Source organism: Seriola aureovittata, chromosome 6, assembly GCF_021018895.1.
Source record: "Seriola aureovittata isolate HTS-2021-v1 ecotype China chromosome 6, ASM2101889v1, whole genome shotgun sequence".
NCBI lineage: Eukaryota > Metazoa > Chordata > Actinopteri > Carangiformes > Carangidae > Seriola > Seriola aureovittata.
This window is the reverse complement of record NC_079369.1, coordinates 18,520,068-18,548,064: the sequence shown is the minus strand read 5'-3', so window position 1 is coordinate 18,548,064 and position 27,997 is coordinate 18,520,068. Positions and strand designations below refer to the sequence as shown.

At 42.0% G+C, this 27,997-nt stretch overlaps 2 protein-coding genes across 4 annotated transcripts in view; one reads left to right on the top strand and one right to left on the bottom strand.

Moving 5' to 3' along the window:
• dennd1b (DENN/MADD domain containing 1B) overlaps positions 1-5,291 on the top strand; it is a 106,107-nt gene extending 100,816 nt beyond the window's left edge. For both annotated transcript variants that reach the window (XM_056377721.1, XM_056377722.1), the window contains one exon: positions 52-5,291. In XM_056377721.1, coding sequence (XP_056233696.1) covers positions 52-936 — 885 coding nt within the window. In that variant the 3' untranslated portion in view covers positions 937-5,291. The remainder of the gene's footprint in view (positions 1-51) is intronic.
• Positions 4,336-27,704, bottom strand: crb1 (crumbs cell polarity complex component 1). Of its 2 annotated transcripts, XM_056377718.1 has the most exons (14): positions 27,304-27,704; positions 23,718-23,954; positions 22,764-22,959; positions 22,454-22,593; positions 21,853-22,035; positions 18,295-19,260; positions 16,089-16,642; positions 15,748-15,913; positions 13,471-14,410; positions 12,711-12,755; positions 11,900-12,022; positions 11,064-11,190; positions 6,958-7,229; positions 6,669-6,806 (listed from the first exon to the last, which is right to left on the bottom strand). In XM_056377718.1, exons 1-13 carry the CDS (start codon positions 27,377-27,379, stop codon positions 6,990-6,992), a joined length of 3,993 nt encoding a protein of 1,330 aa, XP_056233693.1. In that variant the 5' UTR covers positions 27,380-27,704; the 3' UTR covers positions 6,669-6,806; positions 6,958-6,989. The 2 variants fall into 2 exon arrangements, with proteins under 2 accessions (XP_056233694.1, XP_056233693.1); XM_056377719.1 differs by lacking the exon at positions 6,958-7,229 and having other exon boundaries at positions 4,336-6,806.
• Between the last annotated feature and the right edge of the window lie 293 nt (positions 27,705-27,997).

The window sequence follows — 27,997 nt, the reverse complement described above, 5'->3', positions numbered from 1 at the left end:
TCTTCATAAAGGTTTCTGTTTAATGGTATTACCTTTTATGTTCTGTTGCAGACCAAACCGACACTTTCCAGCGAGTCTAAACCTGCAGATGAGAGTGGAGGTGATGGTGGCGGAGTTGGGGATCAGGGGGGTTGGAATATGGGCCAGGACGACAGCGCTGTCCACGGGAAACACCTCCCACCATCCCCACGCAGACAGCCCAATAAGAGCAGCATGAAGGTGTCCAAGAAACCTGCAACAGCTCCTCCAGTGCCCGTCACATCTGCTGCACCCCCAGACCAGGCTGCTGATTTCTCCAAGCCCCTGTTATTTCCTCCTAAGCCCAATTCTGACCCAGCCCTTCATACTTTACCTTCAGGACGACAACCAGGACACCGCTTCTCCTACTCGCCCGTACTGTCCCATAGACCCACGCCGTCACCTCCCACTCTCTCTAACACCCAAAGTTCTCCAGGAAGCGTTTCTCACCCAGACTGTTCTCCTGGTCCAGCGGGCCGGTCTCGGACCATCTCAGACCCCCAAACCAGCACGGAACCTCCTCAGACCCAGAACCAGAACCAGACCTCCTCCACCAACGTCCTGAGGAGGAAGGTGCTGTCCAAGGAGACGGTGAGGCACTACCAGGAAAAGGCTCTCCAGAGGCAGGGCAGCAAGGGCCACCTGGAGGGTGAGGGGAACCCATCGAAGCACAGACAGTCAGCTATGCCGGTCCCGTGGGAGAAAGAGGTGTCCAAGGAGGGGCTCCTGGGGCTCGGCCTGTGTCTGGGTCAGGGTAAAGGCTCCGGGGCAGCTGTGGTGCAGGATCAAGGCCTCCTTGAGGAGATTGAGTCCATGTGTTGCCTCAGCTCCGTCCTCCACACCAGCCTGCAGCTCTCACAGGTTCACTGCAACAACAGTCACCACCAGGTCCAGGGCAAAGCCACAGATGAGTCCTAAGGGACGTCAAAGACTCGGAGTCTGTAAAATGCCATAGGTCCTAATGAAATATGTTCACTGTCATTCTTCTATAGCAATTAGCTGCAGACACAGAGAACATGATCGGTTCAGAAGTTTTTTTTTTTTGTTTTTTTTTATCAGCACTCAGCCATCAGGAAAAGTCACAAACGAATTTGATGCCATACAGGCATCGAACCGTAAGCTACAACCTCTATTGCAGGAAAAAGATGGAGATGAATTGGTGCGCCGTAGAATTCTCCATCTATCATCCAGCTCTGTATTTATATAATGAAATCCTTATTTTTTGTGAAAGAAATCTGCCATCGTAACAGAAGTATTTTAACCTATTTCCAGTTACACGTAAACTTGTTTTAAAAACACAAAAATTCAACTTTGTTTTGGAAAAGAAACAGGTGAAAGTCATCTCACTCCAGTGGCAGGTTTTTTCACAACCAACACAAAATAAGTACTTTTCTTTCAACTGAACTGGGTGTTTCGCTGAAGTAACAACAACTTATGAGTTTAACAAGTTTTTTAAAACAAGTGGGAAATGTTGAAAGATAGCGACACTCCAAAAACACAAAGTGAGGCCATAGGAGTGCGATTTTTTTTTTTTTTTTTTTGGAGTGCTGTTATCCCAGTTGTTTTAAGAAAATACAACTTTATAAACTCAATTACAAACAAGAAAGACACGATAAGAAGATTTGTTTTCTCCTGTTCATAGCATTTCTGCCTGGATTCGACTAAATTTCTGGATGAGGTATTTTTATGTTTTCATCTTGTAACACATTCACAAAGCATCACCCAACAATAACCCATGAATTATATTTTTGGGGAAAACGTAAGTAGCCAACCGGTGATGGAGGAATTGTTAATTTTTCAATCCAGAAAAAGACTCAGAATTAAGAAGGGACGATAGCTCCTCAACACACCATCGTGTCAGTCGTCTACTCAGTGTTCCAAACATTTCACATGATTAAACTGAACTTGCACTTGTAGATTAACTAATAATACTCAGTAATTACTACCTGGTACTTAAATCATTTGAGCGAGAACAAAAGTGAGACAGGATTTTCCAGATACAGAGTCCACTCGGGCCTTTGAAACTAATTATACACTGTGTAATATAATGTTTTCTATCACCATGCCTTAAATGGACATGTGATTTGTTTATGATGCTCTGGTGTCTTAATCTATAGATACCATAACAGGTACTTTGTAATCAGAATAATGTCAGATCTTACGTGCAACAATTAGTAGTACTTAAACAGCACTGTATTTATCTGAATGAATAGAGTAGTTAATAAATGATGTGCTTTAAGCTGCTGTTTTTAAATTGCATTCCAGATCATGAGATGTGCACGTAGGAACCTCTCTTTCTCTCCTCTTCCTGCGTTCCTCAGGACACTTCCGTCACTCTGACGAGATGCAAATACACTCAAAAGTTAAAATGGATGATCTGAAAAAAGCCAGTACTCTTGTTCCATCTCGTCTTCTTTCTCTTTTTCCACCTTCACCACTCTGCTCCTCATGTTGTCTCTCCTAATTTTCTGCCTTTTACTTCTTTCAGCAAATCTACTTCTCACTCTCGACCTTAAAAAAAAAAAAAAAGAAAAGAAAAAAAAATGGTGGCCAGTTGTTGTGGAGTTTGTGAGGTTTGGAGTGGATGTGGAAAGGGTGAACTTTATAGGATATAGCTGGCAATGCTCTACACTTGAGTTATTATCATCAAATCCCATGGAAAGACCAAAACTAACAATACATTATTCTGTCTCATTGCTTTCAGACTTCCCTACCCTGTCTGTGGCACTCAGCCCCGAGCCCATTTGTTCTTACTGGTGCTGTAAACTTTTAAAAAAGAGTCACAGATACTGACTCAGAAAAGGCTGTCGCATCTTTAAATAGGAGTAAATACTGCATTTGTTGGGGACTATTTTAATAATTGGATTACTAGTCAGTATCAATTTATTGTTCTGGTGTTTTGATGGGGTTTGTTGACATTTAAGAAAAAATCCAGAGTATTTCCAGACTTGTATAAGTCAGTCTTTATCCTCTTTCTGTCTCACATGAGGAAATGCAATCTCTGTCCTTCAAGGTTAGAGTCACACACTGTAATGTAATGCAGTGGTTGATGATTGTACTGTAATGAAGCAATACAGTTCTCCTCAGAGAGTCGCTACATGGATGTAATGTGTACAGAGTCTAAAGTATTTCTATAACAGACTCTCCTGTGGAGAGAAACGCCATGTCCAGAGATTGTGGGTTCCCATCATTCTCTGCATCGCCACAAACCCAGAGAAAAGGAAAGAAAAAAAGAAGCTTTTTCATGTGCTTGTGTTGGGATTATTACATTTATGGTTCGTTGTTCTTATGATTTATGCCAGACGCCAGTCGGTGTGGCAGTTTAATAGCAGCTATTTCTCCACTTTTTGAGTGCTGCTCTGCGTTAACGATTTGCTCATAAAGTCTTTGGCGTGCTTCTAAAAGCCCAGGAATCAGTCCTAGTAATAATTCCAAAAAGGAAAAAAAAAACAGACTCCAGAACAATCTCTGTACTGGCCTTATTCATTGCAAACACTTTAAAAAACTTATTTACTATGCAAATATTTAAAATGATCAGAAAGGTCAGTTTTTTTCACATTATATTATATACGATTCTACTTGAAAAATAATCACAATCAAAATAGTTTCTAGTGGGAATAAACCATGCATCCCTAAATAAATAAATATTAGAGTCTATTTAATTGTGTGAGCTGAGGTGTGTCTTTTGGTGTTAAAGAGGGAGTGTATGGTGTGCCTTATACAGTCGGAGTACCATCCAGTATAATCACAACAAGGTACAGTATTATAGAAGGAATGAGTATGCAATGTTTTCGGACCACCTTCAATCTCAGTAAGGAACATTGAACATTTCGGTATTTATATGATAAACACACACAAGAAGCCCAACTTGGACCTGAGAAACTGACCTGAATTGAACTTGGGTTCTCGCATTGTTTTTGTAGCTGCTCTGTTTCTGAGTTTCAGCTGCAGTCCAGCTGGAGTTACTCAGTGTTTTCCTTTGCTGCGGTGGTCAGCGGGAACCTTCTTGTCTGTATTTAAGAGAGGATCTCTGAATTTCTCTGGGTTATTCGTCCTTTTGTAAATTAGGTACTTTCTTTGATTGTACTTTTAGGTGATTACTTGTATAGTTTGTGCTCTTCTTCTTTTTGTTCTCTCTCTTTTTTAAAACACCTTTAACACTCATTCTGAGCTAACTGTATTTAAAAACATTTCTCAGACGAGTTTCTCTAGTTGATTTCATATTGATGAAAGATTATTTTCAACTGAATAGATGTGTATTTTTTCTGGCTTGAGTATATTTTACATGGATAATATATGATTGGTGTTGTATGTTGTAAAAAAAAAAAAAAGACACCTAATATTTGAATGTTTTAGATTTTATTTTTGGAGAAATGAAATAGAGAGAGAATATTAACAAAATGTCCCATGTAGCCATTCATGTTCAGGAGCATCTGACACGTTTTAATGAGCAGAGACTGACGCTTACTTGTACATGGTACAATGCTTACTGTTGTATCTGCATGTATGTACCTGTATGTGTTGTATGCTATGATTTTGTTTTGTTTAGTTTTACAGTTGTTGTTTATTCTTTTGGTATTGATTATTAGTTCAGTATTTAGCAATTCCATCAAATCAAAAATGATGGAAATGAACATCATTCTGCCTTGCATTGGGTATTGTAGAGTTGATTGTCATCTGCCTTGCAATTTATGTAGAGGAAAGCATTTCTACTTTTTTTTGGTTAACCGGCTACTGTAAATCTAACCGTAACTCTGGTCCCGTTTACACTAACGTCGTTCAACGACATAGAGAGGATTGTCAGGGGATTTGCATTTCAATGTCTGCAGGCTTGTGACAGCTAAGCGAACAGTAAATATATAGTAAGTATAAGTGTCCTGAAATTGCAAATTTGGAGTGAGAGGAGGTTGAAAGACTATGTAGCAGCGTTCAACTTTACAGAGATATTAACATCATTTCCCTGAAATTACGCATTTAAAAAAAAAAAATTAATATTTTCAGTATATGGACAAATACACTGAATGTTACAGTAAGCAACTTTTTAGTTTTCATTTCAGTCTCTTGTTTGGGTATCGTAATGATGATTAACTTTTCTGTATGCCATTTACTGATTTTCTGATTCTGTGCACACTTGCATGTTTTCATGGCAGAGAAAACAACTGTCTTAAACAACTGAGGTCAATCTAATGAGCTATTGATGATGAGTAACTTGGTACAACTGCACGTAATGTATGCACTGTGAACTGAAAATAAATTATACTGTTTCATTCCTATGCATCACCAGACTCATTTTCTTTATACCAAAACACTGTATCAACATAGACTCACATTATGTGGGGAAAAAAAAAAACATGTGTTGTATTGACAAAATAGTCAGTGTGGTTTATTGTGTATTTACAGTTCACACAGCCAAAACCAGGTAAAGCAAGAAACTGCCCCAGGGTCCACACTGTGCATTTTCCAAAGCTGCATTTCATTAAATTGCCACAAATAAGACAGACAGAAAACCTGGGGCCAGGTGTTATTCCAGTACAGGAGCACTGGTTGGTTTTTGGGTCTCTATGCACTTGGAGGTGACAGAGCGTGTGACTATAAGCGTGTCGGTTTATTGATTAAGCAAACACTAAAAGCAGAATCACACTGTCCCTAAAGACGTAACACTTTGTAGACCTTGAATAAATCAACACGAATAAATTCACTTTAATTTTCCAACAGATTTTCCGTACAGCTGCCAATAATTAAAAAAGGTACAAAGTAAAATTCACAGTTTAAAAAATAATAAGCAAAACAATCAGAACAGTATGTACAATTAAAATTACAACTTAAATCAGACAGCTCGAGTTACTAACAATATACAAGCCAACCTTGAAGAAACTATTCTCAACTAGTGCAACTATAATCCTGAAAGATGACTACTAGAAGTAGAAGAGACAATTTTCCTGTAATAAATACACATGGATCGAATTTAAATAAGGAATGTTTAGATTTATTCTGCTTGTTTCGGGATGAGGTTTTAAGATATAGTGTAAGTGTGTGTGTGTGTGTGTGTGTGTGTGTGTGTGTGTGTGTGTGTGTGTGTGTGTGTGTGTGTGTGTGTGTGTGTGTGTGTGGTGTGTGTGTGTGTGTGTGTGTGTGTGTGTGTGTGTGTGTGTGTGTGTGTGTGTGTGTGTGTGTGTGTGTGTGTGTGTGTGTGTTCACTGGTCCATCAGCTCTATAATTATGGACACAATGATGTGACAGACTCAATACCTGCTGATTGCAGATCTTTGCATTTAGATGGATGAACTGCTGGGTGGTGAAGCCAGGTGCAAAACATCTCTGGGCTACGTATTTACACACAAGATCTCATACAGTCTTCCAGCATGTGCATTGGCGAATGAAGAAAGACAGCAACGATAGTTTTAGGATGGAGGTACTGCGAGGTGAAGACCATGTTTACAGGCAGGATCCAGATGTTCAATCCCATCTGAGTTGGCCATACATCTGGTATCAGGAGTATTTCTGCTTATCAGCTCCTACACGACTCTAACAGTGAGAGCCTGCATGTAAACACTGCCCCCACCTGCATCTCATATCAGTCTCTCCATAGGTGGCGGCTGGGTGATGCTCCACATCTCCACCCTCGATCCCTCCTTCTCCTGCCGGCTTGGACTGTAGGTGCCGTGGGTGGCGCGGCGGTTTAGCGCCACCACCAGTCCAATGGAGGTCAGGATGAGAACCAGCAGCAGGACAACAGACACCAGACTGATGGACAGTAAGAGGTCAGAGGTCAAACCCTCAGAGGTCAGCTGCGGGGAGGTGGGAAAGAGAAACAGATGCTTATAGAAAAAAAAAAAAAATTCAGGCAAATGTTTTGGTTGAAAGATTTTTCACACACAGGGTACACTGTTTATTTCTGTCTCTCTCTCACACTTTCCCTCTGCAGTCACACACTCTTACACACACACTTCTCCTCTCCTGCCTGCTTTACACTACACCAGGCGCTCCACGCGCGCTGCCAAGGTGCTGATGGATGTGTTTCCCAGCTCAGCAGGTGGGCTGCGACCACCAGGAGCCTCGAGTTGCCGTGGACTGAAACCTCCCTCCATCTGCCGCCTCTCGCGCAGTTTGGCTACGGCCATCGCCAGCCCCACCATCACCACTACCGCCAAGCCAATCAGACACGGCGCCAGCACGGCAGCCACCCGAGAGCTGTCTGGAGCACGCTTTATCTGTGGAGGATCATACACACATACACATACATACAGACAAGATGCTGCCTGATGATCCCATCAGCACATAACACCACCAGAAAAAAAAACAAAAAAACACTCACACACCAAAAATAGCTCACACACACACACTCTTTTCAAGTCGGAAGAAAAGCTATTTTACATGAGGTGTCTGAGGGTGTTTCAATGACTTGTGAAACCTGCTAAGATTAATTTTTAACACACAGCCCTCGTGGCCCTTTGATCTTCACACACCAAAAAAAAAAATAAAATAAATACACACACACAAACAGCCTCACCACCGAGCAGAAACACCAGTACCCTGCATGCAAACACACGATTCTGACCTCACCGGTCAAACCCAGTGAATCAAGACGAATCAAAGCCTCCAGCAGCAGGTGAGTGATTGTTAACATTCATTAACCAGAAGCAGCAGCAGATTGCACTTACATCAGTCGTCGTGGTAGGTGTGATAGTCGTGACACTCTGAGTGGCTGATACAAGGTTACCAACAGCACAACAGCTGTAAGTATCGTCCCATAGCACTTCAAATTCTGGCTGACACTATCTCCATAACTAAAGCCTCTCACTGAGCTTGTCAGGTTACACAAGGCTCTGGGAAAAAAAATCTCAGAAGTAAGCAAACTTTACACCGAGCAATCAACGTGGATACATAATTCTAATAAAAATACAACCATCCATATCCTGAGGCAAAAAAAAAAAAAAAACTTGCTGTAGACATTACACTTCCCTTTTCCTCGCTACAGGTTCTTTGTTGACTCCTGGAAAGTGCTTACCTGTCACCGCAGTACAGTTGGCTGTCAGAGCAAGTGTGACACAAGCGAACCGGAGCAGGCTGCAGCCAGGACCCGCCATCAGTCACTGACTGCCACACACACACACACACACACACACACAGAGAGAGAGAGAGAGAGAGAGAGAGAGAGAGAAAGAGAAGGAGAGTCGCGGAGATGTCTGACTAACCAGTCTCTAAGGTACATGGCAAGGCCACCCTGAAGCCACAACAAGAGCAGCTACACACACACACAGAAATGGCAGCTATGCTTCCCTGCTGTCAGCACAATCAACCCAATCTGTGCGTGTTTGTCTATGTGTGTGTGTGTGTGTGTGTGTGTTTGTGTGTGTGTGTGTGTGTGTGTGTTTGTGTGTGTGTGTGTGTGTGTGCCTGCCACATAAGCTGCCCTCATACGTTTCTGTGAAGCAGACCGAACTTCTGTGAATGTCACCAGTTCTCTGCTGAAACTGCACTTCAGCGGCACATGCTGCTGTTTCTGCTGGCAAAGCACATTTCTCTCTCTCTCTCACTCTCTCTCCCAAAGGATGGCCACATCAGTGCCAGCACTGAAGAACTGCTTCCCATTTCCTCCCCCTCTTTCCTCACCATTAGGGCTGCAAAGGACACACAGAAACACACACACACACAGAAACACACACACACACACACACACACAGACTTGAAAGAGACAAGACGGGAGCGAGACAGCAGGTGTAACGAAAGAGAAGTGCCATTGCATATTTACTATGTGGTCAAAAGTATGTGGGAGCCTGAACGTTACACACATACGTTAAACAAAAACCCCACTCCTCTGGGAAGATATTCCAACAGATTCTGGAGCCTGGCTGCAAGTTATTTGATCCCATTCAGCCACAGCAGTATTAGTGAGGTTGGGTGATGAGGGCTGGGGTTAAGCTCAGGATTTTGTGTGAGCCAGTCAACTTCTTCCACATCATCAAAAAGACTTTTTTTTTTTATTAAAGGAAAGTAGGTCTTTAAACAACAGTCATGTGCCCATATGAACATTGAAACAAGTTTTTCTTGATGTAATCATCCTGTTCATACTGGCCATTTTAAAGGCTTCAGCTGTCCAAGACTTGTTTGTTATTTTCCCTTTACTGCAGCTCGATGGGGAAATAGTGTCATTGGAAACAGTCCTTGGAAGATACTGTATTTACTTGATTTGACTATTTCAGACTGCTGAACCCTTTTATTAACTTCAGATAAACTTGCATGGACGTTGCAACTTTGGCTATGAACTTGGGCTATTCTGGGATATACCCACACTAGATCTTGTTAAGAGAGATTAGGTGTCTATGTTTGGTGTCACGGGTGCCATCTGACTTGGGCACGTCCACTTCTCCACGCACAGACACGTACACCGATACACAGTTAATAAGTTTGTAAGTAAGTTTGTACCAAGGTGAAAATAGGACGTGAAAATGTGAATCAAACAAATATGTTGTTATGGAAAAGAAAAACAGTTGATGAAAAGACAGACAAACAAATCAAGATTGGTAAGAAAGATTTTTTTTTTTATTTGACAACAACAGAGACAGACACAGGATTTAAAACAGAGACAGGACATGAGGACAGAATATGATGGAGGAAAGACAAAGATAGAAGTGACATGTATCATACATGGATCATTCAGCACAGTGTCAGCACAACAACACTGAGAAAACTACCATGAGCAAGTCTACCATGAGGAACAGACAAGTGCAATGATTCAGAGCGTTATGAAACGTTGACCACAACAGCATGGTAAATGTTGATAGGTACCGTTCAAGCAGAGCCGCAGAGAATTCAGGCTTAAAATATCCTCGCCTCACACAGGAAGGTTTAGAGAAAGAAACTTCTTCTTTGGTACAAAACAACGCACAGCAGTCAGTCAGTCAGTCAGTCAGTCAGTCAATCAGACACCGCAGTGCTCTGAATGCACATCAAGAACAAAGAGACATCTTGTCGTCTCCTAGCCCCTGTAGGTGCTTTTTGTGACTGTTTTTGATAGTTCACACGTTCATCCGTACGGAGCTCGAAAAATCCAGTTCAGACGAGACTGACAGATATCCTCAATGAGAAACATTATAAATAACTAAATAAATTATAATGTTCCTCCCTTCACCAAAAACGGGCTTTATTGAATGTAGACTATCCTTCCCTTTAGACCACAGTAACCACCCTGCAGTTTTGTGCTGACACAAATATATGATCAATTAATTAGTCAAAATACAGATAATAATTACCTTCAAGCTTAATAACAGATTCATATTTTAAGGGATTTATGAAGCAAACAATCTCTGATTTCCTGTTTCAAATTGAGTTTGTTTAGTTTTTTTGGACTGTTGCTCAGACAAAATGAACGGTTCGAATGGGCCCTGACAACATGTGATGGCCATTTTTCACATTTTATAGATTGAATGATGAGTAAATTAATCAAGAGAATAATCAACAGATTCATTTATAATTAAATTAATTTGTTACAGCCCTAAATGGTTTTGTCTGTGGTGGTTTTACAAGCAATTACCGCCTGTGTGATTTACAGCTACTTAAATAAGTACATCAAATGGAGTAAAAGAAATAACTATATCGAATAAGGTGCTTCTGATTACCAAAGTGTCATTTTAAGGCACAGAAACAGCTCTGTGGTACCATTACCTGCACGTCGAACTAGAGCAAACCCTAACATATGCAGTGTGCTGGACATTACATTTGTGTAAAGAAAACTACAGGGCTTTTCCAACAATTAATCACCTGTGCAAATACACTGACAAAGCTTCAGACCCCCGCCACCCCCCACCCCCCACCCTGCACCCATACTGTCAAAACAGTCCCACACACACACACCACACACACACACCGCACACACACACACACACACACACACACACACACCACACACACACACACCCACACACTCAGTCGTTTCCTCCCCAGTCCACCTCTGGCTCGTCGTCCAGCCTGAGGATGAGGTAGGAAAGCAGCTGGAAGAGGTTCTGCCACAGCAGAACCGCCACATAAAAGTAAATGTCGCTTACATCCGTCTGGCATAAGTCTCCAGCGTAGCTCATGTCGCACACGCAGATAAACTTGTTGATGAGGTTGCGGCAGTAGCCTCCGTTCAGACAGGGGTTGGACTTGCACTCATCCACCTCCTGCTCACACCTGCAGACACAAAGTCGCAGTTCCGTCAGAGACACTTTGACCACTTATAGCAGCTGGTTTTATGGTTAGGTTTGGCACTACATTTACTACATTTATGTCCATGAGTTGTAAGTAGTTCCATCAATAAGAGATTTGCCTTCTAAAGATCTCAGATGGTTTCATTTAAATAACTGTTTGAGACCTAAAGGGATGGTTATCTATTTAAATCTTTTTATCTATCTTTTTTATCAATTGTTTTCACAAGAAAGTGAAAAAAAAGCCATAATAGTTATTTATAGTATTTCCTACCCTATTAATCATCTCAAGGCCCTCTGGAGGGGCCCGACCCCTAGGATGAGGACCACTGGACGATTCTACCCAACACTATATAAAGTGGGTAAAACTGGCTCCACCTCAACCTGCTCTAACAGTAAAATGCTGCTTATGCAGTGATGTATCAGTAGTAACTATCAAACAATGCTATATATGTTATATACTTCATCTGCTGCTGCTATCAGGTTATAATGGCCATGTTGTGCACCTGCATGAATATACTGGTCAGCTGTTAGCCACACAGGTGGTAAATGAGCCAATGATTGTCAGCTAAAGCAGCCATGACATCAGTTCTCTGCCTGAACTCACACGATGCTCCGTAGGTAAATCATTTTGGATCCATTTTACTTATTCACAGGTTTTCATTTAACAATAATCACGTATCTTTCTTTCCTACCGGTGTCCGATGAAGCCGGGGGGACAGTCACAGGAAAGCTCTCGCTCAGTGCAGTTGCCTCCGTTGAAGCAGGTGTAGTTTCTGGTGTCATCGCCACACACAGAAACAGGCAGCTTGGGCCGTCTGGTAAAGGACGATCAGACATGTTAGAGGGTGAAAGCATGTGCAACTTGTGTGTTTTTATTTGAGGCTGTACAGTCAGAGGTATTGTTGAGTTCCCCAGAGTTTGACGTCTATACGGAAGCAGAGGAATCAGCCAGACAGGAGTTGCATTGTACGGCCTCCCGCTGCTCTCCACAGGGGAGACAAAGAGGTTTAGGAGGTGACCAGGATAATAAGATTAAAGACCTCATGCAACTATTCACCAGCAGGATGTCAAATCACATGTACAGGAATGACAAAGCCAACCATTCCTCTTTGGCCTCTGTAACCTTGTGTTTGCCTGAAGCACAGCAGCTCTGTTCCAAAATGTTCTGCATCCGTTGGCAATTTGAAATTCATCCCTCAACAATTACAAAATACAAGCTTTTTCATTTTAAAAAATGCACAGTTTTGGTGGGTGAGTTTTAATTAAGGTGCCGGGAATCATTTTGAACTAAGCTGTCACTCATGTGAAACAGTGGTTATCTCCTTTTAAAGCAAACAATGTCACAGGCGACGGTAATATTAGCTTTGCTTGGCGTTTTGTCGCATGTTGTCAAACAAAAAAAACAGGAGACAGCGTACATGACATATGAGAGACAAATATCTAACAGGAAACAAATAGCGAACACCGGAGAAATAGAAGAAGAAAAAATATAAAACAACTTACACTTTTCTGACAACAATGTACCACGGAATTTCTTCAATGCGTTCACTGGAGAGAACCAGATGGCAAGATGGGGGGTAGAAAGAGACACAAACAAGAGAGACAAACAAAAAGAAGTCATTTTGATGAAAACTTTACAGCGTAGATGTTCCCAGTAAAGGGAGACGTGAAGCTTGTCTGGTGGCTTGCTTAGCGAGACACTTGCAAAGGTTTTTCTTGTGCAAGAGATGCAAAATGCAAGAGGCTGTGTGTTTACAGGATAAATGGTTGGAGGCGTTCCCCTGCTGGTTCTCGGAGGCAAACGGTAGATGACAGGGGAAAGAAACTGGTGCTGAACCAGAGAGCCTTGTGTAGTGAGACACCACAGCAGACTGAGGCCTTTTCTGGCTGACACTAGAATAGAAATGCAGCTTCTGAGACACTCACTGCAGGTGTGGTTGAAATGCTGAACAGAGGCAGAGATGCGGAGACATTTACAGTGAAGGATCTTCTTTGTGTTTTGCTGCGGTCCCTTGTCTGTGCAATTTTGGAGCATTTATTTGTGTATTTTGTGTTTACTAACTAACTAAAGCTCTGAAAACCGTTCATAGAAGAGCAAAGTCATCTTCAAAGCATTGAATATTCATATTGGGATTGTTTCCTCTTCTGCCGCTGGTCTATACTTTCCACAAGCCTGTTGCGTTTCACCAGAAAGCCACTATTCTAGGCTATTTTTATTCTATTCTATTCTCCTGTTTTTTTTTGCTACATCCAGAACACTTACTTGCAGAGGGGTCCGGTGTAGTTCTCAGGGCAGAGGCAGGCGTACCTGTCCGGCCCGTGCAGACAGGTGCCTCCATGGGCACACAGGTGGTTTTCACACACATCTACCTCCTCCTCACAGTCCACACCTGCGTAGCCAAACTCACAGGTGCACTCGTAGGTCAGCCCGTTGACGCTGCAGTTGCCGTGGACACAGGGACCGGAAGCGCAGGTGTTGGTGAAGAAGTCACAGCGTCTCCCGGCCCAGCCCTCTGCACAGCTGCAGTTGTAGGTGTTGAAGTGGTCCTGGCACTCCCCTCCGTTCAGGCAGGGGTTGGGCTCACACACGGGGGCCCCATTGCAGCCAAGGAGCGGTGGTTGCAGTGATGTCTGGATGAACTGCTCCTCCTGTAGGCGCGGGAGGTTCACATCAGAGGAGCTGAAGTAAGGCAGGGCAATGCCACCCAGCTCAACTGTGCTCAGACATCCAGCCACCGACCAGCCGGCATCGGGGGCCAGGCCCCCCAAGAAGATGTCCACCTCCTGCCTGAGGAAGTCCATGTTGCCTCCCTGGCTCCTGGAAGTGCTGGCTTCCTCTATTTCTTCATCCAGAACCAGCATCCACCGGGAGGTTGGTGCCCACGGCGCTGCCATGAACACATGGACACTGTGCCACTCACCATCACTGACACTCCTCCGGCTGCTGAGGCTGACTGTAGACACACCTTCCCCTCCCTCCCCCTCACTGTCGTCTGAAGCGGTGCTCTGAAGCTCCATGAAGAGGAACCCGTCCTGGACAGAGAGTGTGATGAATGCTGAGCCCTTCTCTGCATGCAGGATAGCTGCATTACGCCTCCGTGTGCGCAGGTTTAGGGAGAGGTTGGTTAGATTGCGGGATATATGGCCGTTTCCCCGGTAGGACAGCACAGTGCTGTCATTCATGAAAGTTGCATTGGAGTAGCCTAGAAGATTAGGAGAAAATATCTGCCATGTATATTTGTTTACACATTTACACAATCACTTTGTAGCACCCTATGTCAGCTGGTTTATCTACAGGCTTTAAAAACCAGAAAACAACAAAGGTATTAAGACTTCTAATTTAAAGATCTGACAGACAACAGACATTATTACAGCTTCGCTTTTCCCTGTTTGATAACACTGAAATCCTTTTAAGCGACTACATGAGGTCATCTATCGTAAATACCTGTAAGAAGCAGGTATTTGGTCTTCAGTGAGTTAATCACTTAACATCGGGGGTGGCTTACAGGACAGACGGCAACACAGTAAATCATCACTAATCCCAGTAAAAAAAGAATAAGCTGGCCTCAGGCCAATCCTGCTTTATGGAGCACATTCAGTATACTGTGTGGGCAGATTGAGGCCGGTATATAATCAAGTGTGTGTTACATGGTGACCAATTAAGACAGCAATGACCAATACCACAAACAAGGTCAAAGATTAGATAAGGTATATGTAGGTCTAAGAGGTAACAGACCTAGACCTAGAAACCTAGAAATTATGTCAAGAAGATTCCAGAAGAACATGGAGGCAAAATGTATCTTCAAAAACATGGGACAAAAATGAACTCGCTGTTCAGGTGCATTTGAGAGCATGAAGTAACTGAGTGACAACTGTCACATTATGTAATAACTTAAAAATTAGTATTTTTATTCCATGATTTACATTGGTAGATGTTCACATGTAGATGTGATTATGTGACTAATATTACTTATTATTTTTACTAGTATCATCACATATGCTGCAACAACTTTTAACCCTTTTTAGAGGGACATTTGATTCCATGTTGACACTTTACTATACTTTACACCATCTAACATCAGCTGTTAGAACATTTTCCGACCTTCTAACACTGATTAAAGATTTCTCATAACCACAGGTGTGGACTTGAGCCTCGGACTCGAGTCAGAGTGAAGTTACAAAAAATGACTTTTCTCAAGTTTAGGCCTGGAAAAGTGCCAGAACAATGACTAATACATACAACAGTGTTGGGCAGGCCCTTTGAACAGTAGCTTGAGATATGCTTTATTTAATTCTTTGGTTTATGCATTATAAGGTCTTGATGCCAGCTATGTAAAAAAATAAATTATAAAACATACATTAAAGGAAAATGTTCAAATTCTGTGGTATTTTAATCATCAGCATTCCAGCCTGAAAATCTTTACCATAGCAAAAAACAATAAAACGTTATCATAAACTTTTGTGACCAGACTTGGATTTGCCACCTATGACTTTAGACTTGACTTAAAAACTCACTCTGATTAATTTGGACTTCACTTACATTCATATCCCTGGATCAGCATCCTGCACTCTGAGTCTGTGGGGCAAGGGGACAGCTCGCACCACCTGACCTCTTCACAGTGCCGCCCTGCTGTGCTCGGGGGGCAGGTGCAGGTAAAGTCATCCCACTTGGAGTAACACATCCCTCCGTTGAGACAAGGGTTCCTCTGAGGATGAGAAATCGATACAGGGGTTTACTCATACCAAATATTTCATGGCGTCTCTTTGATGAGTTTTAACTATGTGTCAATGATCTCATAGACGTGACACTATTCCATCACTAAAGACAGACATCATCAGCAGTAAGAGAGGCTGAAAATATAAATACATAGAAATACTCACACTACAGGCGTTGTCCCCTGAGCAACCACTGGTCACATTCTCCATGAACTCCAAAGGATAAGTTCTCACTGAGGTGTCCAACCCAAAGAATTGCAATCTAGTGTCACTGATCCTCAGGTCCTGGATGCAACCTTTAAAATATCCACCAAACACTGAAGTCGTCTTGCTCTCCAACAGACCTCCCACATACACAGTATCTCCCGCTTGGACATCTACTGTCCTGATCTCCACATCACCCTGTTTCTGAGCCGCTATGTACAGCGCCATATGATCCTCCGCCACCTCTACACTCACAAAGTGGACTTCCCCGTCATTGACCGCACTCACTCCCCGCAGAGTCTCGAAGTTGTTGTTGAGCTGAACCGTGACCCTGCCGTCCTCCAGCCACATGTGCAGGTACTGGCTGCTGCTGTTGGCGAGCACCAGGAGGAGTCCGTTGCGCCTCCGTGTACGCAGGAAGAGGGAAATGTGGAGGTCGTGACCCAGATCATCAGTGACTGTGAACGCAGCGTAACTGTGAGAGTCCTCATTCCCAAAGCGTGCAGTCACATGCTCTGCAAAAGGGGGGAAAAGGTGATCAAGATGAGAAAAGAGAGTTGACTGGGTGTCAGTACCAGGGAAATATCTTCAGAACTTTTCATCTTGGCCAACATGTGTTATATTCAAAGGGGTTTTTATAAGTTCAAGAATGTAATTCATTTGCAGGTCTTTGTTTGTACTGAGAACAGAAAGATAAAAAAGGAGAAAAACATTGTACTCAACCAAATGCAGAAAGAGAGTGGGGGTGCATGCAACTGATTTCAGTGTGCACCAAGTACAAACAGAGCTTACGCCCCCAAATCTCAGAAATGTCTTTTAATACCATTCATTCATTTAATATTATGAGGGTTTCTTCTCATCTGTGCTAAGCATATAATCTAAAAATTTACAATTAAAAGAGCATCATGACAGATTTGGGTGTTCTCAGAATTCTCACTATCTGGGGAAAAGACATTTAAGCAGTTTCCGTTGAGGTCCCAAGAAGAACAGACAACGAAAGGGGAAATTTAAGCAGCCAGCAGCCCTCATATACTGTATGATCTGTGTCCTTTGTCATCACTTTCTACTGTGGTTTGATCACCTGATAAGGCAGCCAGAACACTGAGAACACACGGAGGTCATGCAGAAAACAATAGGTCATATAACAGCTAAATAAAAGCTTGGATTTGTATGTGTGCAGGTACTTTTGAAGTGTGTGAATTTGTGTCCATTAGGGTAAATGTGTATGCAAATATCCCATCACACACTGGTGATCAGTAATCTGCTTTAGACTCAAGAGGCTATAGATATCCTCAGTGGAAAACTCAAACTAGTCAAGCTTTAGTGAAAAATGCAACCTTTTTTGTTTCATTCAACTTATCACTCAGCTTGTAATGTATTGATCACAGGTTTCCTTAGCTCACTGAATGGTGTGCAGTTTCCTTGAATGTTCCTCTGTGTACTTCCAAAATAGAATCCCTGCCATCGTTAATCCAGTGCGTCAGATAAGAGGATCTCTGCCTCTGTCCTTTACTGTGGCTTTTGATCGGCCTCGTTTCTGCTCCCTTATCTTCTGTTACACATCAGCAACTGAAGATGTTTGTTTTTCTTTCACCCACTTCAGAAATTTGATGAGAGCGACTTCGTATTCTGATCGCAATTAATCTGGTTATCTCAAAAAGCCTACAGCGTAAATGTGTGTCTCATATCTGCTTTTGGTGACACCAGCCTGCGATCTTTCGGTGACAGAGCATTCAGTGTGGCAGCCCCCACCCTCAGGAACTCTCTCCTGGAAGAGATCAGCAGAGCCGCATCTCTGGACATTTCCAAAAAACTGCTAAAAACCCACCTGTTCACCAAGGCCTATGGCCTCTAGCTGCCTCATCTCTTCCAATCTCTGCCATCCCTATTCTGTCTCGTCTTGTTTTAATTTATTTGTTCTTTATTTATTTTGTGTTTCTTTCCCTGTAAAGCTATAAAAATCCAAGTTATTATTATTTATTATTTTGGATATCAAATATTTCCTCACATTTTTTGTTGTTGTTTATGTTTGTGCAATAAACCTCATTTGACAGCACTAATAGATTTAGAAAACCAAAATCTACAACCAGTTTTTCCAATGTTGCTATTTGACTTTCCAGTTTTTCCACCTATAATATAGTCCATTATTTAACAGCTGTATACATACCCTCCTCACAGTCGTGCCCCTCATAAGGCCTTGGACACAAGCACTGGTAGCTCTGCCACAGGTTGACACACTGTCCTCTGTTTTGGCAAGGCACATCCAGGCAGCGGTCCCTGTGGCTGCAGCCAGGGGACACATTAACAGCAGAGTCACTCAGCCATTCCTCAGGGACGACGAGCTGCCAGTCCACAAACACATCCCGCATGCAGCCAATAAATGCTGGAAGTGGAGAGGCCTCACTAGGGCCATTTGAGTCCTGAAGCACTCCTCCGATAAAAGTGTTCTGAGGATGCGCCACCAGCCTGCCCAGGGTGCTTTGGAGTGGGGCCACCCTGTGGCATGACTGGTTCCCACAGCTCCCAGTGTCATCCAAGAGTTTCAGGCTGAGCACCCAGTTTCCAAGCAGGGCCTCTACAGAATGCCACTCTCCGTCTGTGACATTGTGTGGAAGCTCCAGAGACTGGCTAGAAAGCTCTGCTTCAGCACCAGCAGAAGCCTCCTTCCACAGTGTGAGACGAAGCTGTCCTCCCTCCAGCTCCAGGCTCAGCAGCAGGCCCCTGTTGTTCCGCTGGAACAACACTGCTCTGGGCAGAACAGTCTTGAAGCTGAGAGTGATGTTGCAAGAGACCTCAGCATCCACTAAGGGACTCTGAAGCAGCAGGTAGCCTCTGCGTTCAAAGGAGAATGTGGTAAGGGTCACGCAGAGGGGTCCAGTGTACCCCGCTGAGCAGGAGCAGGTGTAACCGTGAGTCCCATCCAACAGAAAGGGAGAGCAGGAGCCTTGGTTCTGGCATTCATGTCCCTCACAGCCCACCAGCTTCACATCACAGTTTACACCTCCATAGAGAATGCCATCATGACTCTGCTTGAGGCAGTGGCAAGTGTAGCCTCCAACATGGCTCTCACACCTGCCCTCATTCTGGCAGGGACTGGGATCACACTGGTTTATCACCTCCTGACAGAGGGAACCTGTCAACACAAGAAAACAATAACATCACCTAGCTTGTGTTTTTGTCTAACAAGGGAAAAAAACAAATCAATCTAAACTATGTGACTACAGTTGTGAAGCAAATAAAGCATCATTGCAGATGTAAATGATGCACTGTATACATGATGTACTGTGGGCTGATTTTGATTATTCTGCTCACTATAAAAGGTAATAACTGTCATTTCTCTGAAAAAGAAATTCTCTGCCATTAGTTTACCATTAACAACTCACATTGATGCACTTGTGTTGAGCTATTACGTGGGCACGTTGCATAATGATTGCTAGTGTAGTCACTGACATGACCCCCCACCCCCCCGCATTTTCTGGCATATTTTGTCGACACTTGCTCCTTATGAGTATCATGGGTCCTGTTTTTTTTTTTTTTTTTTACTTTTTCGGGCCTTTGAAATAGTGTGAACTATCACGTTTCTCCTCTGATACACATGTCGTCAAGTTAGCCCCACCTGACCAACCCTACTATTACAGTTCAGTTTAGTTCACTTCAGTTCACTTTAGTTGGTATTACATAATAGGAATACTAAGGACTTTAAGTTTCCATGTAGTACACTGTTTGTCTGTTTGTTTTTATTGATGCTATCAGATTTTAAATCTGAAACAAATGCACCGAGTAGGCATTTTGCCCTATTGAGCAACAATTACATGTTCTATAGTACATCACGGTACAATGTAGAAAAATACTGTAACAACAGGAGTGCTGCTTCAAGTGCACTGTGGATAGCTATTAAGTTATTTATCGGTTTTATATTGGTAGCATGTAAGAATAAAAGAACAGCTGAATGAAATTCCTATTATGTAATACCAACACTAAATATGTAGTTACACAAAAACATATTTTGATTTTACCTGTTCCAAGCAACAAAATTCCCCAAATCCATGGTGCAGGTGTCCACATCATGCCGTCACTTTTTCCCCCAGAACTCTCCCAAACTTGTCTAACTGCACCATATTAGTCTGTGTGTGTACAGGCCATGCCAGTGGAGGTCCGCTCCTTGTCAACTTCTCTACAACCACATAGAGCTGAATAGCTCCAGTCAGGAGACCAGCAAAGCCAGATCCTGGGGATTAAACTAATGCTATTTGGCCACCTTAGTGAGTCAGTGCCACTGCAACTGGCAGGGAATCAATTTTTAGAACACAACTCTCAGCAGGCAACGGCTCACAGTCTTACCTACATCGCTAGATCAAGTCTTGTGTAAGCAGGAGAACTAGAATTTTCTGCTTTTGCAATTGAATTGTATAATTTGATGTAACATCCAACAATGCAACAGTGCTACGTTTCTCTAGGCATTGGTGCACTGCGAATACATGAATATCATCATATGTAATATAGTATCAAGTACATTATCTGTTGATCACATTTCCTAGACCTAAGCACTCATTTAGCTAATGTGCAATTAAGAGTCAGCTGTCCCACAGCCCTCTCACACAGGAATTACACAACCATAACAGGGACAAGAGGAAAACAGCATCATAATGAGACTCAATTAAAAGCTACTACATGCAGTTGTGTCATTATAAAATCTATTGTGAAGGCTTGGGTTCTTGTTTATAAAGAACTGGGACAATCCTAAAGAATAATTGTGCAGTTTATGATGTTCTGTCTGCCACAGTGTCTTTTTTTATACTACCACTGAGGGGCGCTACAATAATGAAAATGTCAAACCTGACAAAGGTCATTTCACCAAAGTTATAAGGTCAACAACAGACTTTACAGCCTTTTCTTTCAATTGTTTTCTATCACAACGATGCTGATTCTGGAGCTGTCCTGGGAGTTCACCCACCCAGTTATTTAGTTAGTTAATTTAGCTTTGTTTTTTGTTTTTTTTTAGGTCACAAATTACACCCCTGATGAGTTCTCTGCACATTAACTGAAACATTAACTTTTACTTAAAAGTTATGTTGTTTTTATTTGGAACATGTTAAAAGTCTGTCAGAGTCTGTGTATTATTATGAGTTGCCTGTAGGTTGTTTCTGGAAAATTTTAAGATATTTCTATTGCAATGCTCCTAATATAATATATAAACATAATATATTTGGACTTAGTTATGCAAACATAATATTGATGCACTGAGCCCAACAAAGAAATCTATTGAAACCTGCTGTAGTGGACAATATATTAACTGATTTAAAAGTACTCAGTAACTCAACCTATCTGCATGACAAGATACCATTAGGGGTGAGATGATTTGCTTTTTGGATGAACTCAGCTCTCACTTCATCAAAAGGTAGAACTGACTGTGTTAATATGCATATAATGTTTAGCATACATTTTTAAAAATATATTTTTGTAAGTAGCAAAATACTCCCAAATTTAAATTCACCCTCTCACACTGCTGTTGCTCCAGGCAAAAACTCCTCATCCCACTGATCAGAGCCCTGAACTTCCACACTGTTCACTGATACAATACATCTTTGGTAATTTTTGCAGGTATATCAGAGTGAACTTAATTCCCTACATACTATGGAATGAAGTGGAAACTATATACTGCTTTTTAACCGTCATTAGAGACCTGTGTATAATCAATTCAGTTTGGTTATTCAGAATAAATTACCTGTTGTTCCTGGAGGACAGCTGCAGATGTAGCCTGCAGCATGCTGCTGGTCATAATATTCAGGGAGCAGAGGCTCACTGCCATACAGGGCCTGCCATGACCTCTCAATGCAGCGGCCTCCGTGCATGCAGGGGCTGCTGCTGCACTCACTGATGTCTATCTCACACTGATGCCCTTGGAACCCTGAAAGGAGGAAACAGTGTTTCAGATGGGAATAATGTATATGATTGACAGCATATATCACATCCAGTGTAGACTACGTGATAGAGTCAGAATGTCGAGGGCAGATTCTGTTTTTGGTGCTCTCATCGTGGATGCATGGATGCGTTCACCTGCACATAGACACCTGTAAACACACAGTCTGAACAACATCATACCACAGTGTGGATACAAATTTGTATGCATGTGTTTTAAGTATTCTTCTGTCTTTGCTTTGTCTTATTCTCTCTTTGCAAATTGATTTCTCATCCCTCCCTCTGAGGTCCATGTCTCTCCTCCTTGATTACAATATATGCGTCTCTTGACTATTCAAAAACACTTTTGAAAAATATAAAGTCTGTAACTCAGAAATACATTTCCATTTCCATCCAATTCCATTTACCTGGCCAGCATTCACAGGTGTAGTTACCCTGGTCGTCCGTACAGATGGCGCTGTTGAAGCAGGGTTCAGAGTGGCATTGAGGTAGTGGTGTCTCACAGTGGATGCCTGTGAAGGCTGTGTGAGAGCAGTCACAGCTATATCTGACACAATCACACAAAAAGATTGTGATTATGATTCAGAAATTTGATAATTTAAATTTTTTTCTCAGTTTGTGTTAATAGATGTAGTTTTGTAATTATGCATGATAGTCCAGCTTGTCTAAACTTGGCATAAGATATGTCTTTTCCACGACTGGGGCCGGGCTGCTTACTCATTCACCCCGTCTATACACCGAGCCCCATTTTGGCACGGCCGCTCTTGGCACTCGTCCGTGTTGATTTCACACCGGTGTCCTTGGAAACCGGGAAGGCAGGTGCAAGTGAAGCCACCAGCGTAGTCATGGCAACTGCCACCACTGAGACACGGCTGTGATTGACACTCATCAATCTGGACCTCACAAGTGGCCCCTGTGAAAGTCAAAGCAATACGGATGTCAGAGGGCAGGGAAGCAAGATACGTAGAGTGATGGCAGAGGGCAAAAATGAGCTTTTATGTGGACTGGCTGTGATCATGTGTTGACTGCTCTTTTATCTCACAGCAAGGATCTGCAGATGTTTGCTACTCTAAGGCAGAAAAAAAACTGTACACTATACACAGTATCTTCTCCAATTTATCACAATGAATGACATAAAAATAAAAGAAAATATACATTGAGGCATACACGGTAATAGCTTAGAAAAAGTATGACACATTATTATTATCCATCCATCCATTAACCATACCATCTTATTCTTGAGGGTCACCTGACAGTGGGGGAGAAACAGGGTACACTCTGGGCACGTATATACAGACACACAGGAAGGCCCAGCCCTGCAGCAGGTTTTAACCCAGAACCTTCTTGCTGTGAGGCGACAGTGCTAAACCCTGCACCACAATGCTGCGCTCATAATTATCCATTCAGTTAATAATTTCATAAGACGCAGTTGTTTGAGGCTGTTGTTTTGACGGTTGCACCCTTTGTGCCCCTTCAGTAATCTTGGACAGACCAAACAGAAATAACATAAAATGATACATGTGCACATGTAAGTGCTACAGTTTTTTTTCTAGTAAGTCCAATTTGCCAGGAATCCCCAAAGTAATGAACTCAGAAATATCTCGTGACAAAGCCTTCTGCTTTTTAGGGACTGAAATGTCGTCTCAGTGCAGCACAGTTCTTCCCACTCACCAGTAAACCCGGGAGAACACAGACAGGAGAACCTGCCCACTTTGTCCACACAGGTGGCTCCGTTGCTGCAGGGCTGTGAAACACACTCATTCACATCAATCTGACAGTGAGCCCCCTGGAACCCCGGCACACAGAAGCACGAGTAGCCGTCCCTGTGGGTTCTGCATATTGCCCTGTTTTGGCACGGGTTTGGAGAGCACAGGTCCAGAGTTTGAGGCAGCCTGTCAGGAGAGGCACCTATGAACAGAATACATTTATATATTTATATCACCAAACATCGCATCATTTTTACCACAAAATCAGTATTTTCAATCCTCATGTAAAAAAAAACATTTTCAATATGCCACTATTGATGTCCTCTACTTGGCAACATCAGGTTATATCTACAATGCTATGAAAGTGACTCAGATACTAAGTATTTGATGAAGAAAGTTGCTCAGTCTCCATCAGCAGGTCAAACTCCCCAAGAAGCTACAGCTATCTATTACAAAATAAAGAAAATTAAGCAGACGTGCTCTCAATTAAGGGCCTCTCAAGGCGTCATGGCTTGCTGCCACGGTAACCAATTCCACTGTTTGGCTTCAGAACTCAATCTGTTTCCATAGAAATAGATTGAATGCTAGAAGGACAAAGAACATCCGACCAAAGTAAGAAGAAATTAATTAGAGGCATTTACTGCTTTACACTTTATGGTGTGTTTTAATTAGCAGGATGTTAAGGCCACATGGTTAGAGCTCTGTGTTTGAGTCTGTTTTCAGTCAGCACATGCTATCCATACTAATGAAAGGATCAACACTTCATCCTCCTGAGAAACAAGGATGACAAGTAATCATTCTCAAACTGTGTATGACTTAATCATCTGTGTTGTTTTCCATTTAAAAACTAACGCTATTCATATTTTTGTTGTAAACAAATTGTTTATATATAAAATGTTTCTTGTAATTTCAATTTCAACTTTTCCACTATCATAAATTTCATCACATATTTGCAGATAATTATATTGTAATATCTTTCATATTAACACAAATGGAAATGTTTCCGGAGATTGCTTTAGCACAGTAGATAAATAGTCAGCTCATGAGATCCACACCTGAAAGAATAATTTAAGATGTCACTTTAATGTCACACTCCACCAGACTTCCCTTGTAAAAGCAGACATTTGTTTATTAATCCTGACTATCTGTATAAACTTGCTGATTCAGTTGATTTCAAGGACAAACGCTATTCTAAACCTTATTATGGTTTGGCATGTCTATCTATAATTTTGACAGATATTTTTTCAAATCTCAAAAAACAACAGCAAATTTTTGTCAAAGTCCTTAACTGCCTAAACTCAAGATTTTCCCCTTAAACCTTCCCTTAAGTTTCTATAATTTTGAAAAAAAAACACAGTATGACAATGATATCTTAGAGATTAAATGAAAGTTGTGTGGGTGTGAGCAGTGTGTGGCTGCACATTGCAATTTCACAAACATGTACCCACAAGTTCGTCAGATAAAATTTTAAGAAGTTCACATAGTTTCACTTTGACCTGAAGACTAAACGTCTCTAGAACCTCAACCCCATGATGAAGCGTTGCTTTTTTTCTTTGCTTCTTCCCTCTAAAATCTCATCTACCTTGACACATGCCCCCTACAGCGCTTACATGTGCAAGAAAAACATCAAAGACAAATAGCTAACATCCAGGCATCTCAAAATTGCCTCACTCCAGGCAGAACAAATGGGACCAGCTCAGAGGCAATGATCCACGTAATCCCTGGAATGTGTATAAGGGGACACAGAGGCATGATGCCACAAAAAGGAAGCTTCAAATCAGCTGCACAAGTGTTGCTTCTATTACATGATAATCAGACTGCATCACATTTCTAAAAAGCCCTGAAAGTAATATATAGATATTAGATGGATATGGCAATACTTGAAGGTGTGTTTTGCATGAAGGGGTGTAAGAAGGAGTTGACATAATTATGAAGCTGGGGGCCACAAATGTAGCAACGCTGATATGAGCAGAGATATTCCAATAATCATGCACAGTAATCATCCTTCAAGAGCCCAATCAGGCTGAGTGCAGACTATAAAGACACAGAAGAGCACAATCACACTTGGTGCTCCGTCTTCACCAACTTAGGCACCAATCATCTGTCATTGGTGGAGGTCAATCAATTTCACAGACAGCAGGCACAGTTCTCCTGGAGCAGCTTATACATGTCTAGACTTGGACTCAGCATGACAGAGGTATGTTCCAAGTGCCCCAGGGGTATGATGGAGATCATGGGTATCAGTGGCGATGCTCTGACCATATGCCTATATTAGCAGTCATTACAACAAGGATCAACCATTAAATTCAGACCAGATTAGAGCCACATGTTAAGGCAGTGTAACATGTATATGTTAGACTCTTACACATTCACACATTTAAGAAAATAAAAGCTTATAACCACCGGGAAAAAATTTGTCAATGACTGTCCATTTATGTGATGCAGGAAATCATGACAGGTGGTGTCTGTTGTAAGATTTGCTTTTTGCTGAGTCCACTCAACTTTCAGTATTCCTCTGAGTTCAGTTCAGGGTAGCTGAACGCCTGGATATACTTACAGATATTTTTTGGTTGTGTAGAGTTTAGCAAAATATAAATTCTTGAGGGAAACTACTACTATAATACTATATATATATGTTATAAATGGAAATATCAAACTATGAGACACATACCATCCTTTCCTAAAGGTTAGTGTCTGAGATATACACCTTCTGGTTTTATTGAGCTTGATCTTATCAAGGATCCAGGCCTGTTGCCTATTTGAGATCCAGATCCAGCCAACCACACATCCCCTCCCACAGCATGTAAGGCTTTTTCATATGCAAATGACTTCTGAGGGTCTTTGTTTGGTCCTATCTGGAGGCCCTCAAATGGCACATGTGGGGCACCTGAAATCTCCTCCGGACTGATGCATGTTGCTGCTGTATCTGTCTGTGTGTTTGTTTCTGGTGATAAGGAGCTGTTGTTGTTTTGTGCGTTTTGTAGAGACATCCTCTTTTTGTCCCATCACTTACCCACACAACCCAACCCCCACCAATTTCCCCATTCCCTCACGGGCCACTACACTGCCCCCCGTGGTTAGACCTCTTTTAGTCATTTTAGTTTTTCAGTCTGTAAAATGTGTATAGAGATCACTATAGGCAGTGATGTCACCTCATAGTCTTGTAATTGAAATTCCAAGCATGGACTAGATGAAATGCAAGCCAATTACTACGCCCACACAGTGACCAGTATGAAATTGTACAGGGCTTTGATTACTTTAAATGTTTGAGAAAATGTTTTCATGAATAAAACAAACGTGTTTGGAATTAGTATTGTACTTGAAGGCTTGCGAGAATACATACTGCATGGTGTAACGATGGGACTCTCACTCTAGTTTGAAGCTGGACAAATATAAAAAGACCAATTGTCTGTTTTACAATATAAGCAGATCACATAATTATAAGTTGATTACAGAAAATGTATGACGATACAGCTGCAGCATGACATTAAATAATGACTGAAAATTGAAACTCAACTCAGACCCACATGATAAAAGCAGCATTAACTTACCATTTATCACAAACAGTGATGAGATGAGAATGGTGCAGGCAAGTAATTCAAAATTATGATAACTAATTAAATCCATAATCGTTCCAGGAAATCATCCTGCTCGTTGTGTTGAAGTCTTGTCCTGCACGGATCTCTCTGCTTCTGCTTGCAGCGACGCATCTGTTGTCAACTCCTGATCCACTTGATGCACACTTCTCTTGCTGGAGCACCATCAACAGCCTCCATCGCACATGAAATAAAACAGACCGCAGCGTGGCGTTGAAATGTGCAACACACAAGTGCGGAAACAGAAGATTCGCGGTTGGCATAATCTGGTTGAAATTCATATACATTTTTAAGCGCTGGAAGATCCAATCATCATTAAAGCATGTCATTAAAGAGAGCCAAAAACACACACACTAAATGATCGTTGTAGCATTGTTGTTTAAGGTGTGTTGGTTGATTCACGACGTCAACTCGTGCATTGGATACCACGAAAGAAAACATTCCACCTTAAAAGTTGCCGGTAGCTGCCGGTAGCCTTTGAGACACCACGGCAGTATTTGTGAACTATTGAAAATAAGTTTGAAGTTATTTTAATAGGTCGGTATTATTTTGTAATTTATTGTAAGTAGGTTAGTAGTAGTAGAAGTAATGAATATTGATGCACTATAGTCGGTGACACGATATAGGCTAATGAATCAATCATCAAATA